A 16056-nucleotide genomic window follows, 5' to 3' on the forward strand; every position below is an offset into this window, starting at 1 on the left:
ACTATGTCTCCCGGCTGGCCTGGGAACGCTTTGGGATTCTCCCGGAAGAGCTGGAAGAAGTGACCGGGGAGAGGGAAGTCTGGGCTTCTCTGCTTAAGCTGCTACCCCCGCGACCCGACCTCGGATAAGCGGAAGAGGATGGATGGATGGATGGATGGATCATTTGGAAATGGTATCTATTAATTAAATACATTGATTACCTTATTCCATATTCATTTTCCAATTTTAGCTAAAGTGTCCTAGCAATGAGTACAATCCAGGGCTGCATTTTGTATTCTTCAAGATGAGCATAAACTAGGGGAAACTAGCAGCAAATATCAGAGATTTAAAAATTAAAAAAAAAAAAAAGATTCCATAAATATTTGTTTAATCAAGGTGAACAGATAACTGCACAAGCACTCCATACACAAATGCAACATAAGCAGCATCTGGTTAACTGTAAGCTGATAGAAAATAAAAAAGAAAACCATACATGGCAGACAGCCCAGATAAGAACTCTGTACTTCATATGCGGAAGTTGGAGAAAGAAAAGACTGACCTTTTCAAAATTAGCTTCTCTATTGAGCATGCTACATAGAGCAGTTGCTTCCTTAGCAACACTTCATAATCGAATAGCGTATAGTTAACACCCTTCATTAATCAGCTTTTAGTATTGTTAGTTACTTACTGGGCATTATGATTCACATTTAAAGAATGGCTATATATTTAAAAACAGTAAAAGTGTATCTCTGTTGCAGCTTAGACATTCCTCCTTTTATGTCTGATTTTAATGAGGAAGTCCAACTATTTTCAAATGGGAAACTCCCCCTCTCAGTGGAAACTTTTGTGAACAGGTGCTTGCTTAAGTGATTCCCTGCAATGTCTTTATGGCTCTTCTGCTTTTCTTACTTCCTCTTCTCCTTTCTCTATACAGCATTTAAATACGATTTGCATGATATTGGTGCAGACTGTGCATGTTTCACTTTATATCTTTGAGTCTAATGGCACACAGGCTCTTTTGTAATATTCATAATTGCTGCTGTGAAGGATCACACTGCTGTCACTGGGGGGCCAAAGGTATGAAGGGCAAGTGAGTGCCTGAGGACAGGTAAAGGTGCACAAAAGAGACTGTATGTGCCAAGGAAAACCCACAGGGACTACAAAGATGTAGTAGTGCCTGTGCACGGGCACAAAAAAAGTTTGGAAATGGAGGGGCAATCCTACAATGCCACAGGAGACCAGTTCACAGTAGAAACAGCCAACAAGCATCGGACATAGAGTCAAAACCCACAAAAGTAACAAATACATGGGACTGCCACAGACAGAAAAAGGCACAATGGAGTGAACAAACAGTGAAACCAATAAAGACAGCAAGGGCACATGAGTCCCAGTAGAAAGAGGAAGGGTTTGACAGGTGTTGGTGTTGGGAGGATGTAGGAACAACCAGGCAGTATTTGATATGAGCTGATATATCATTTATGGGTGACTAGTCTAAGGTTTTCCTTCTGCATAATGTCAGTTGGGATGCTTTACATTAAAAAATGTTTTATACAGTTATATTTAAAACAAAGACTGTATATTCACCAGAACACACAACTAATAGGATAACTCACCCCTAACCACAGTATATATTTTGCTGTCTGCAAATTACCTGAATATAAAATCTAACTTTGCTAATCAGGGTGTCACAGTGGTACTATGGTGAGTACTGCTGCCACTATATAGTTTTTGGGACACAGGTTTGATACTTGGTCAATTTACAGTTTCTGTGGCATTTGCATGTTTACACCATGTCTGATTTTCCAGACACTATGGTTTTCTACCATATTCCCAAGACATACATGCTGATAAATTAATGACTGTAGAATGCTGTGAATATGAGTGAATCGCACGTGTGTTTATGAATGTACCCTGAGTACAAATCCATGGTTGATCCCAGGTTTCCACATATTATTGATTGGATAGATTTAAGCACACCATGACCCAGAAATTAAAAAACATAATTCAGGCAATAGATGCATGTCAGTATACTATTCTAACAGCAACTGACATTAAGACAGTATCCAGACCAGAAGAAGCATCTTGTTCTTGTGCTGCGAACAATCTAATATTACTCCCATACCATTTATGAATTGTGGCTATTTTAACAGCAAACTAATAGACTGTGAAGTTACTCGATTCATTAAAAACTGGGTTCAGAAAGTGCATGGATGAATGTATTAAATTAATAATTTTTATATTGTGGTATGCTGGCAAAACACAGTTCCAGAGACTTACTGCAGGAACCTTTCCCAGCCTGGTCACTGTTTGAGTGGAGTTTACACAGCTTCCCTATAACCAACTTATTTATGTCTGGTTTTCTAATGCATGTTGGGCTTTGTAATAACTCTAAATTGCCGGATTCCTGCCTTGTGTCTGTTGCTGCTGAGTTCAGCATGATCATGCAATGGGGAAAGGGCTTCTTAGAGGGAGCCAAGTCACTTATTTTATACTTGACTTTTTTACATTCATATAAAGCAAGAAGAACTTACTGTTAATGCCATGACTATATGTTCACATAAACCAACTCGGCTCCCGGTGGGCTGATTTTGTCAAAACTTGGCACACTTATACTTTTTCTTTGAGTGCTGCATAAACTTTGAAATTTCAAAATATCCAAATGAAAAGCACTGGTGAATTTGCAAACATATCTACCTTAAAACACATTTTGTATGGCTTCAGTTATGGTTTAGTTTGTAGTTTTAAATTTACTTTGACAGATACTTCAACCCGTATATTTTGCACATTTTCCTCTTTTACTCGTCACACAACTGCTTGCAAAATGGATCTCCATTGTAAGTTAGTGAAAGGCCACAACATGTGCACATGTGTAAAGTGCTCGCAGACCAGCTTACTTCTCCTGCTGCTTGAGGTAAGCTAACTTTAAAAATTAAGACAGGGAATTATTTTAAGGAAATATGACAGGCATTAGAGTGAATGCATAGTGAACAAAATGTGTACTCATTGTTTATGTTATACTAGAAATTATCTGCATAGTACAAAGATTCAATATTTCTCTAACACTATAATGTATAGGTGTGACTCCTGACCTGTAACTCCATTATGGTCTGTAGCAGCCAACAATTTTTTACCTTGAGACTTCAGCAGATTTTAACTCTCCATCAGCTACTTCTTTGAAAAATGTTATGTTTAAGGAATTTGAACTTCAAATTGTCATAGACCCTCTGACTATAGGACATGAATCAATGTCATTTTTACATCAATTTAATTTATAATCTGTTGTCTATGAAGGTTATTGAGCCACCACAAGCCTATTGAAAATACATGATATTGTAAAGTACGGCTAAAAAGCATAGACTTAATCTAGTATTGATAAAAGGCATGGATGTAATTTAGTCGGCTAATGTAATTCCATTCTATTATTTTTGAATTGAAATATTTAAGATACAAAAATATAATTTACTCATTGATGAAACAACTTCAAAATGAAAATCAGTTAAATAAGTCCCCATATTCACCTGAATGTTAAAGTAATTTGTACCTTTATTTTACTTCCATTTTACTGCCAACTTGGGAATAAACTCACATTTGTTATTACATTCCAAAATCAAACGGGCAGTTAAGTTTAGTGGTTAGGGGATTAGATTTAAAACTCCAAGAATACTGATTCAGTTCCCACATGTGATTCACCGTGTGATCCTCAGCAGGTCAAACTATCCTGCATTTGCTCCAGCTAGTAAAATTGCAATGTATTCTGAACTTGCAAGTAACCTTAGATGAAGCAATATGTAAAATAATAATTAATAGTAAACAGCAAATGTTATTCTCTAATTTCTAGGGAAGATCGGATGTTCACATATAACATTTTGGCAGGTCATTCTGCTAGGTAATGAGTATGTCTGAGAAACAGAGCTTGGCAGTTGTTTCTTTTTTAGTACCAATATCTCATTCTATCATCTTTAGTCTTCTTCTTCCAGGCATTCAATGTTCTCACGTCCAAATACATATTTGGCTGGTTTGGGTGACTTGATATAGACTCTTATAAACCAAGGTTCTTCAGTAATTAACATTCTTGCTCCTCTTATTGAAGCACAGTAATATTGACTTTTTAATACTGAAGAACAGTACAGCTCCTTTTATAATGTAACAAATGCTATTATCTTAAACTGTTTATGTTATACAATACCATGATTTAATCTCTGTTTTCAATTTGGAGTAGCTGAAAACAGACACATTGCTACTCAATATAACAAACAATTGCTGATAAAAATTATCGCTTAAAAATATATAAACTGAGGGGCCTATCTTAGAGATTTCTAAACTCTAAAAACCATTTGGTTTAAACAGGAAGACACTGAGATAATAAATATACACATGTGGCAGAAGTATGTTCTACAAAAATAGAAATTAATTTACCATAATATAACATCTAGACATAGACCACATAACCTTGAAACATAAAGCGTAAAACATGTGATCACAAAAATCAGGTATTAGGTCAAGGTATTGACAATACTGACAATCACCTGAATTAATAATAGCAATAATAGCAAATAATAAAAAAGTATTCAAAACTGTAAATCAAAAAGCCCTCATTATTATAATAATGCGTTTATCCTTCTAAACATGTAAAAATGTGAGCATCTATTCTTACTTAATTTATTCCTTAACAATTAGTAACCATATACTCTGTACCAGAATTTCAAATCATTTCAGGACAATTTCAATTCTGGACAGGGCATAAAACTATCGCAGGGTGTACTTGATCAAATTATGTAACTGGCCTTATTCGTTTTTATCATGTTTTATATTTGTCATTGCATTGCCATTTTTTGTATTACTGAGCAATTTTTTGCCGTTCATTCATGGCCCTGGCCATGGTGTTGTTAGTAATGATGCCCATTATCACCCATCTGACTCTATGACGGCATTACACATGATGCCATCATACTAATGCTATATAAGACGGTGGTGTGCATCACTTGACATCCAAAATTTAGTAATACAAACCAATAAAAAAACAACTTTGGAAAAGTGTTTAGTTAGGGATAGGTTCTTTAGTTATTGTTAAGATCTTCAGTGTCCAATCACTTGACTTTAGTCAAGATTTAGTTGACTTTCTGGTTTTGATTCTGATCCTTTGTTTACTTTCTATTTTTTGTTAACAACTCTTTATTATATGATAATATTTACATTTTCAAACTTAAACAAAATGCAATTGCTTGCATTTCATTGTTGGTTGAGTTAATCAAAACATGAGCTCACATATGTACTTTTGTTGAAAATAAGAGCCAGGAACTCTCTGTCCACATGTCACAAATGGCAAGACATAGCTTATTAGTTCTGCTTGCTGAATGAATAAGACCATTGTTTTGTTTTTTCTCATTGCTTATGCTCCACTAGATTTGTTTTCCAAGTGTTGATTGTGCCATAAGCAATATTTCATGAGTCTCCTTCTCCTTGAGAGGTTGATACAAACATATTCAGATATGTAATATACACTTTGACCTTCCTTACCTGAGCTGAGAAATCAATCAGCTTGGGCAATTTCTGTCGATTTCCTTCATCACTTTTCAAAAAATCTAGCAAACTTCCTGTTGAAAAAAGATAAAAATGGTTTTCAGAATCTGTCAATGGGCCGAAAGGCAAATTTGTGGTATATTTAGGTTTCTTTACACCACAAATCATTCATTTCAACTACCCCTGCTTTTCTTTAGCATTAAAGTATTCACTATTAGTCAGACTAACTTAGACCTTGAAAAATGTTTGGTTTATATTTAGGAAACCTTTTTCTGCAAAGTGGTTCCTTTCTGGTTTACAAAAATAACACTCTGGTTTTATTTGTTTGCTTACATTTGTATCAAATATTCAGGTCATTTTTTGTGTCTGGTCGCTATGATGTTGTTAGGCTTGTAATGCATGTGCCAAGTCATCCTTGGCATTAATGAAAGGAAAGTAACCATGTTATGTAAGGTTGCCACTTACATTATTGAAACAATCTTTGTTGTGAAATCAAGGAACAATTTAATGAGGCAACTTACTTTTGAGAACACTAATTTTGTTAGTGACATTGAATTTAGATTCTTCTTTTAGACTTGAATGATTTATTACCTACAGCATTTCAAGTTCAGCTACATCTGACTATCTCTTATTTATATCTTTAAAATGTCTGCATCACAGTACACAAATTCTGTCAGTCTGGACTTTAACAGAAAGCCCTAGGTAGTCACAATAGTTTCTATACACATTTTATTATCTTTTGCACTTTAAGCCAGTTACAAAATTAAAATGTCCATTCATTCATTGCATCCATCCAGTTTCTGAACCTCTTTAATCTAGTTTTGTGGAGTAAAAATAGAGGAGACAAGGCAGGAAACATCTGTGGGTAATACCATTGCAGGGCAACAGCTAAAATTATGGGAGCTGGATAGTGGTAGATGTAATGGTAATTAATAAAAAGTTCAAGGGTCATGTAAAAAGGTTCTCACCTTACTTTCCAAATTTATTGTTATTAATGATCTTAAAAGAGCAGTGATGACCATGTACCTTGTTAGGTCTATGTTTTCTGAACAATGTGCCTTCATTGACTTAACAAAAGTCTTCATTTTCCTTGACCCCTTGATAAAAATGTACAGCTCAGTGAGATTTTAAATTTAACCGTTAAAATTTACAAAATATTTGCTTTTAATTTTTCCATACCCATACAGTATTTTTCTTCATATTGTGCACAGCAATTTTTCAAACCTACTAAGAATTGTAAAAATCAAATTTATTTCTAAATGTGGATATGTCTATGAGATAAGTGAGTATTTGATACTGGGGATCAAAGCAGTGCACATCTCAAACATGTTTGTAGGTTAAATGGAAACACTTTATTGGTTAGGCACATGTCATTGAGATTGTGAGCATGTAAGTAGTCCATGGCATTTCAACAAAGTTTGGTTTCTGCCTTTTGCAATACACTACTAAGCACTGACTTCATTTGACAAATAAAGTGAGTAGAGGAAGTGGGGTGGCAGATGGTATTTCGAATCTTTCCTCATTTAGTTTTCACCCACTAAATTAAATCTTGGCTTACTTTATCAGAATTGATAAATTGCTAAATTATCTAATAGTTAACATAACTTGCATTAACAAATTGCTGCAAGGACCACTCCAGCCTTAGAATTCTTTTTAATATAGTGTATTTACTTCTCTTTTTTTGGCTCCTTTCACCATGTTCAAATCAAATTCAGTTTCTTACCTCTTGGGTTTGACTCAGCATGCGGTCATTGTCTGTGTGGAGTTTGTGAGTTCTCCCCATGCTTGTGTGAATTTTTCTTTGGATGCTGCTTCCTTCCTGTAATGGGCGACTCAAAATTGGCCTGGCTTGTGTTTTTGAGTATGTGTGTGTGTTTGCATGTGAGTAGGCTAAAAAAATTTCCTTTTGTATTAAGCTATCTAGGTTGGTATCAAAGGAATTTACAAATGTCAAGAATGTGATATGCTTTTTCTAAATAAGCCTAGCTGCAGACTTCCAGAGCTGCGTTCACTTAAGCCCCTTTGTGGAGCGATCACGTTTACATTCTTTGGATTATATGTCTCAGATGTTTTGCAATATGCCAGGTCATTTCTGTCTTTCTGAACATACCCAGTTTGAAGATGAATCTCACTCTTTATTTCCATGAAAACATCCTTACATTACAGTTGACATTAGGGTTGTGGCAGGGTTAATCTGATTAATGAATAATGACGATTATCAAATAAGCACGTCTTACAGTGTAAACCATGTCACATAAACATGTAAACCGATTTGCTGTTCAGCAGCTCCTTAAAAGTGGCAGCTGGACCTTTCTTTGTTTTTTCTAAGTTCATATTGGCTGTTATTTAAAATATCACTTTCAATTTTTTAATAAATGACTACCACTGCAGTCTTTTTAAGAAAAAACAAAATGTAATTAGTATCGTTAGTCACATGTGGAAGAAATCTGATAGCGATGCCTGTAATGTTTGCATCCTATAATTAAAATTTTAAATTCTACCAAAGGGATCCTCTGTGTCTCTGTTTGGTGTAAAATGTGGCCAAAATTATTAATTAATTTGTTACTTTCAGGTAATAAGATGCCCTATAATAAATATAATGTTTTGCCCCTGTCCTTCTTCTTGCTTTCATTTCTCTTCTAATCCTGTGTTGGAAATAAATACTTTGAACATTATTACTATAATTAGTCTACAGCTGCAGTCACGATTGTTATGCTCTACTGTAGTGTACTGCAAATATAATCATTAATTAGTATATCAAAGGGATTATTTTTTAAATTGTTATGCATACATATATGTAATTATTTCTTCAGCTCTTTCAAAAGGAAGAATCTTAAACAAAGAAAACCTGAACACGTTACTGGCATTAGTGTCATTGGCTGCTTGTGTCTTTTATAATTGTTAATAAAATACTCTAAATTGCAAATTAGGTTTTGAACAGTTGTGCACCATCATATATTTTAGATAGCCTGTCAGCATACTGCACATCATAAAACATAATCTCTGACCTTTAAAGTTTGATTTCTTCATGGTTCTGAATGCAAAGCATAAAAGGAAAGGAGATATGGCCTTTTTGCTTCCATGCAATGAAACACTGAAAATTATTTTACCAACAGATACACGTCAGACTAGGACTTATAAACATTTCAAAAAGATACTAAAATCACACTTCTTTATTTGGCCTTTGACAATGTGTTCATAGTATACCTATTATACTTACTATGCTATGACACTGATATACCAAGGTGATGAAACCTTACCAAGCTGTTTGTATAGTGCTGTCATCGTAAACGCACAGTGTCAAGCTCGCAAATTAATTGTCAGACCTTGTATATATATATATATACAGTGGTGTGAAAAACTATTTGCCCCCTTCCTGATTTCTTATTCTTTTGCATGTTTGTCACACAAAATGTTTCTGATCATCAAACACATTTAACCATTAGTCAAATATAACACAAGTAAACACAAAATGCAGTTTTTAAATGATGGTTTTTATTATTTATGGAGAAAAAAATCCAAACCTACATGGCCCTGTGTGAAAAAGTAATTGCCCCCTTGTTAAAAAATAACCTAACTGTGGTGTATCACACCCGAGTTCAATTTCCGTAGCCACCCCCAGGCCTGATTACTGCCACACCTGTTTCAATCAAGAAATCACTTAAATAGGAGCTGCCTGACACAGAGAAGTAGACCAAAAGCACCTCAAAAGCTAGACATCATGCCAAGATCCAAAGAAATTCAGAAACAAATGAGAACAGAAGTAATTGAGATCTATCAGTCTGGTAAAGGTTATAAAGCCATTTCTAAAGCTTTGGGACTCCAGCGAACCACAGTGAGAGCCATTATCCACAAATGGCAAAAACATGGAACAGTGGTGAACCTTCCCAGGAGTGGCCGGCCGACCAAAATTACCCCAAGAGCGCAGAGACGACTCATCCGAGAGGTCACAAAAGACCCCAGGGCAACATCCAAAGAACTGCAGGCCTCACTTGCCTCAATTAAGGTCAGTGTTCACGACTCCACCATAAGAAAGAGACTGGGCAAAAACGGCCTGCATGGCAGATTTCCAAGACGCAAACCACTGTTAAGCAAAAAGAACATCAGGGCTCGTCTCAGTTTTGCAAAAGAAACATCTCAATGATTGCCAAGACTTTTGGGAAAATACCTTGTGGACTGATGAGACAAAAGTTGAACTTTTTGGAAGGCAAATGTCCCGTTACATCTGGCGTAAAAGGAACACAGCATTTCAGAAAAGAACATCATACCAACAGTAAAATATGGTGGTGGTAGTGTGATGGTCTGGGGTTGTTTTGCTGCTTCAGGACCTGGAAGGCTTGCTGTGATAGATGGAACCATGAATTCTACTGTCTACCAAAAAATCCTGAAGGAGAATGTCCGCCATCTGTTCGTCAACTCAAGCTGAAGCGATCTTGGGTGCTGCAACAGGACAATGACCCAAAACACACCAGCAAATCCACCTCTGAATGGCTGAAGAAAAACAAAATGAAGACTTTGGAGTTGCCTAGTCAAAGTCCTGACCTGAATCCAATTGAGATGCTATGGCATGACCTTAAAAAGGCGGTTCATGCTAGAAAACCCTCAAATAAAGCTGAATTACAACAATTCTGCAAAGATGAGTGGGCCAAAATTCCTCCAGAGCGCTGTAAAAGACTCATTGCAAGTTATCGCAAACGCTTGATTGCAGTTATTGCTGCTAAGGGTGGCCCAACCAGTTATTAGGTTCAGGGGCAATTACTTTTTCACACAGGGCCATGTAGGTTTGGATTTTTTCTCCCTAAATAATAAAACCATCATTTAAAAACTGCATTTTGTGTTTACTTGTGTTATATTTGACTAATGGTTAAATGTGTTTGATGATCAGAAACATTTTGTGTGACAAACATGCAAAAGAATATGAAATCAGGAAGGGGCAAATAGTTTTCACACCACTGTATATATATATATATATATAAATATATAATATAATAAAAATCTTGGGAGATGAGACTTTTTATCCTGTGATAAGATGTGATCTTTTTCAGAGAGACACTTTTATGTCCCACGAGACAAGACCTTGTGACAAGAGATTTAACCACGCCCAGGGCCGGAAATAAAAGACAGAGAGTAGATGACAAAGTAGAATTTCGTAAAGAATTCAAAAATGTTGGCGCAATATACATGCAGAGCAGGTAGGTTAGAGATAATGGAAGTACGAAAATTCGAAAGTCTCTAAAAAATTATATTAAAGATCGCATTAGCTCAAGCAAACGAAAATATTACTCGGTGAAATAACGGAACAGCGAAAAGAGATTGAATATATTGTTCGGATTTAAAGTTTAAGTCAGAGACTTGTAGATCGTCTAAATCGTGTTGCCATCAGGAAGAAGTAGTGTTTCTTCCAAATGAAGGGGCGTATCTGCAAGAATGAAAAGATTTGTTGTTTGGTGAAAGTGAAATCCACGTTGCAAAGATTGCACAGATAGACAGGAGATTTTAGAGAAATAAATGTTATTCAAACACTTCAAACAAACATAAGTCTCTTTCAGGAGTGAATCGAGCTATGTATGTACTGTTCTGTCTCTCAATTAAAAGAACAGAAAATATTCCTCTTCATAGGGGCGCGCCTCAGGAGTGGGACCCCCAACAGGAGTAGTGAATGTCTGGGGGAGAAGAGAGACAAGGTGGTGAGACAAAAGGACAGCTGCTGTACAGGCTTTTAAATGTTCAAAACACTGTGCGAGATGCAGATCACAACGGCATGGCTGCAGCAGCAGCAAGCCAGCAGCTGATCAAGCAAAGAGTAGGTAAAAAAAATTGTATTTGTTTCCCATTGTATCACCGTTTAAGAGGGGGTTTTGGACGAGCGACCGTGTCTACTTGGGATGTGATCAGCCCACCTCTTCACAACGTGAGCGGCAGAGATGTGAAGTGGATGTCACGTATCACAGGCCAGGGGCTGTTGGTGAGTGAAGTGAGCAGGGGACAAAGATCCCCCTAGTGATAGGCATCTTGACTGGGATGTAGGATGACTTCTCGCATAGCCAGGAGGCCATAATGGAAGAACAGTGGGAGTAAAGATGTAACCCAACCCATAATTGCCGCCTGCCTTGTACCCAATGGTGGTGAAATCTTCTCTGTCTACCTACATTCCTTAAAACTGGATTCATCAGGTTTGTAAATGTAATGAATTGACAAATACTGTAACCATTAGCCCAACTCAGTGTCACATTAAATCATTTATCAGACATGTACTAATGCCTCTAATGGGACTGACTGGAAGGTTAAGGCAAAAGCTGTAGCTAGTGAACGTCCCTCCATTTCCAATTTGGAAGTTAAACAGTAGTTATACACTGACTCCACCCTCTAGCAAGCCATCAAAAAGGCTCCAGTATTTCAAACACAATAGTTCAATGACTTACTTCTGTGTCTACTGATAAATGTGCAATAGCAGTGTGCTATCATACTTAAACATGTTTTGTTTTCTTTCCATTATTTATTACAATCTTGAATAAATAAGGAATTCTTAAGTGGAATCTCAAATGTTTTTCCTTGGTATCTACAAAATTAATTTACAGAAAGAAGAACACTTTATCGATCACAGTTGACCATTTAGGTACCACAATATATGAAGATATTGAGTGAAGTGACCTGAGTGGGGATCAGTTAGGGAACAGAATGTTGCTGGCTGTCTCTGGTGCCACACTGAGAATCTTATCCTTTTTCATGTAACTATACATAATACTGCAGTTACAAAATGGTGAAGTACAATGGTTTTGTCTATACATACATTTGTCATTGTCAAAAATGTGTAATTGTGCCTTAAACAGATTTTACTTGTTAAAGGACTTGTGGGAGTTGTTTGTGAAGGAGAAGTGTTAAAGCACAGACTAGTTTATAGTATTCTATGTTTACCAAATTATGAAATTAGCCATCAATTGGATTGAATAACACTAGGAATGCTGCCTCTGTAACATCTGTACGTGTACCCCCAATAATGTCTTATGGCAGTGCTCAAAATATTAAAGCAATTGATAGTTATGCATCTTAAAGCCACGAAAGTAAAAAACTAGAGCTCAATATTTAAGGCTGGAAAAATTTGGAGTAAAAGAGGCTGTCGTTATTGATAGCAATCCCAGCTATAATGATATTTTTGATATTAAAATATACTTTCTATGAGGTAACTCTCAGTCCAAGCCTTTAGTGCACTACAAATTAGGGAGATTAACTCAGTATCTCTAGATCAGACAGGAGGACATGAATGGTAATGCTTCTGCAAATACTTGTCAGGTTGTTCTATCAGACAGATATATACATCTAGTAAACAATAACAAGAGGTGATAAATGGAAGTGTAAGGTTTGACAAGAGGAAGCACATTTATCATTGCCATCTTGCTATTCTCAGGTTTTCTTGCTAAAGAGTATGAAAAACATGAGTAAACATTAGATAGTGGGGATGTATTAAAGGATCAGTAAACAGTGTTTTAATAAGCTTCTCATTGAACATTCAATTTGTTTAAAATAATACAGTAAGGAAACTAATTTATTTCACAATAAAGCTCCAATTACCACTTGTTTCTAAGACACTCTTTTGCAATGCCATCTAATTTTGTGAGACACTGGTTAGTTCATCAGGCATGCTATAATAATCTTTAAAAAGTATAAAAGTCCAAGATGCTTCTACACAAAACCTGAACAGCTAAAATTGACAAGAGAAGAATGTCCATCTTTCCTAAAGGAAATGAATGAGTGTTATTTGCAAGATACTTGGTTCTGACTAACACAAAATGCCTACCATGATTTGTTTCCTTAATTAGATAATTCAGAGGCGCAGCAATTAAATAACACAAATTGATACCAAACCCCATTGTTAATTTATAAAAAATATACACAGCTTTTAAACTTCTTTATATGAAATCACATATCAAATCTGCCTGGTACTAAAATAATAAGATACTCCCAGTCTGTTTGCAAATTCTCTGTGAAAGATCTCTGGATCAAGAAACCCATGTGCAGAGATGACGACCACCTCGTCTTGTATAGTGTGATTGGGTATGGTAGCGTTCTCAAGGGTGAGATGCTGTTACTGGCAGCCAATAATGCCTCTTGAGAAATACTTCTTCACTAGCAAAAAAGTTTAATCCATCTCTGTAAACATGCACACTCTGTAGTGTGCTGTTGGTGAAGTTTTCTAGTGTGGCAGATGCAGGATTTCCTTGTTACTCTTCAAAGATTTCTACCCATACATACAATGAACACAGTACCTTAAGCAGTGACCATAAATGCTACCACAGTGAAGTGAATGTCACATGTTTAAGTGACATTTGAAGTAATAAGTCCATCTTGTTTAAGTGAACACAAAAGAATAAGTATGATTTTTGTCCCTATAGCAGAGGACACCTGTACAGAAATGTGGAGTCACTTCCATTCCACCTTCAAACCCCTGTCTTTCTATATCCTGCACTACAAAGAAAATGCCACCAGCAGAGATTAGTGTCCTGTGTGAACCAACTGCTGAAGGAAGTAGAACTCTCTGCAAGAGGATGAATCCTGGCCCTCTCTCAGCAGCCATACGACATGCACTTCAGAACAGATCATCCACCTTAAGCTAAGCATGTTCAGGTCTGGCCAGTACTTGGATGAGACACCATTTAGAAAAGCTTGGGTTGCTGCTGGAAGAGTTGTTGGTGAGGCCAAGAGGGGGCCCTGTGGTCTGAGTGTGTATCCCAATGTCCTAGTGACAGGAACACTGTACTGTAAAAAAAAATGGTGCCATCCTTCGGATGAGACGTAAAATTGAGGTTCTGAAAGATCCCTAGACATCCTTTGTAAAGAGTAGGGTGTTACCCGATGTCCTAGCTAAATTGCCACCTCAGCATAGTCATTCTAGGCCCCTAATCATCCCTTGTCTCTATTTGGCTAACTATCTCACCACTTCACCACCCAATTGCTAATGTGCAGTCAGCGAACTGGTGCACAAATAGCTGCTGTGACACCATCAAGGTGGATGCTACACATTAGTGGTGGTTCAAGTGACTCAAAACTCACTATGAAAAGTGCTTTGAGTAGTGAGAAGAGCGCTATATAAATGTAAAGAATTATTATTATTATTAGTGATTGGGGCAATTGACCTCTGTTTTTTTTCTTTTTAACTTTATTTTTCTTTGCTTTTGGCAGGTAATTGGGGTTTTGTTGGCTAGGACCCCAACTCTTCCTACATCATTGTTGTTTTTATATTACTATGACCAAAAATTAAATTATTTCATTGTGCTTCTTAGCAAAATCATCACAATGCATTTTTATGTTTTTTTAATTTAAATTTAAATTAATAGTCACTATTGATTGCTATCAATAATTTTTTTGCCCCTTCTCTAAACCTATATAAATGTGCTACTAACATTCTCATTTTTGTTGCCCATTTTTTCTTTACGTTTTTAAGATTTTCATGCTTGATATTTGCTGAATTTAATGAAGTTTTTCATTTGTTTGCTACTGCTTTTTTATAAATCACATACCATCATGAGTATGTCTTCTGGCTAGAGAGAAAAACTGAATAATGAGCAATGGCTAACTGGTGCATGTGCACAAAGAAATAATTGTATGCTTTTTAGTTTGTAGTCCTAAAAGAACCTTTCCACGTCAATATCAAGTCTCATAAATCTAGGTTTGTATTACAATTTTTCACATACAATCAAATCTATGGAGTTTAAGATGAAATCTGTTTATATGATCAATTTATAAACTGTAAAACGGTATGTTTGTCCAAAAAAAGTGCTAAAGAGTGAAAACTGAAGGCAGGTTTTGAAAACTCATGCAAGGACAGACACAAGAAAAAATTGTTACTGTAACTCAAACATTGTACACACCAAAAGCAATCAAACAATTAATTGACTTATCCTTCTTTAAACCATTCAGCTACACTTTGTGAAAGCAGAATCACTACTAGGAAAAATGAATGGCTTTCCTCACCTTTCTCCATGAATTCTGTGATGATATAAATTGGCTCCTCTTTGGTGACAACAGCATTGAGTCTCACGAGCTTGTCATGCTGCAGGGACTTCATGAGATTTGCCTCTGCCAGAAAAGCCTCAACTGACATGCTTCCAGGTTTCATGGTCTTTACAGCCACCTTTGTGTGCTTGTTGTATGTGGCTAAAGGAAAAAGATCATCAGGAAAAGTTGTGATTCACTGTGGAAGGTTTAGGTGTGACTAAGACATTAAGTACTCAGTTGAATTCCCATTCTTTCATTCCCAGATGTTTTGGTTCCAACAAGAATAACAGCTATTCTTTGTCACTAGCAACTAGCTGCACCCACCACACAACAAACCAACTGTACTGGGACCCGAGTGCAGCAGGTGACACCCCAGCACCACTGTGTAACACTGTGAGGTTTTTTACCGTGGCTGGAGTGCCAATTCTGCCACCAACTCCCAGGTTTTCCCTGTAAGTTGGAGGACCTGCTTGCAGGGCTGGATGCAGATTAACGTCATACCCAGGACAAAGCAATTGCAGGTTAAGTGCCTTGCTCAAGGGCCCAATGGAGTACAGTTACTTG

General features: G+C 36.5%; 1 protein-coding gene across 4 annotated transcripts in view; it reads right to left on the reverse strand.

Annotated features, from left to right (window-relative positions):
• The window catches only part of hck (HCK proto-oncogene, Src family tyrosine kinase), a 128675-nt gene that overhangs the window by 20796 nt on the left and 91823 nt on the right, over positions 1 to 16056 (reverse strand). For all 4 annotated transcript variants that reach the window (XM_039734406.1, XM_039734404.1, XM_039734405.1 and 1 more), the window contains exons 9-10: positions 15469 to 15651; positions 5497 to 5573 (exon numbers count right to left, since the gene is read on the reverse strand). In XM_039734406.1, coding sequence (XP_039590340.1) covers positions 5497 to 5573; positions 15469 to 15651 — 260 coding nt within the window. The remainder of the gene's footprint in view (positions 1 to 5496; positions 5574 to 15468; positions 15652 to 16056) is intronic.

Source organism: Polypterus senegalus, chromosome 14, assembly GCF_016835505.1.
Source record: "Polypterus senegalus isolate Bchr_013 chromosome 14, ASM1683550v1, whole genome shotgun sequence".
NCBI classification, from domain to species: Eukaryota; Metazoa; Chordata; class Cladistia; order Polypteriformes; family Polypteridae; genus Polypterus; species Polypterus senegalus.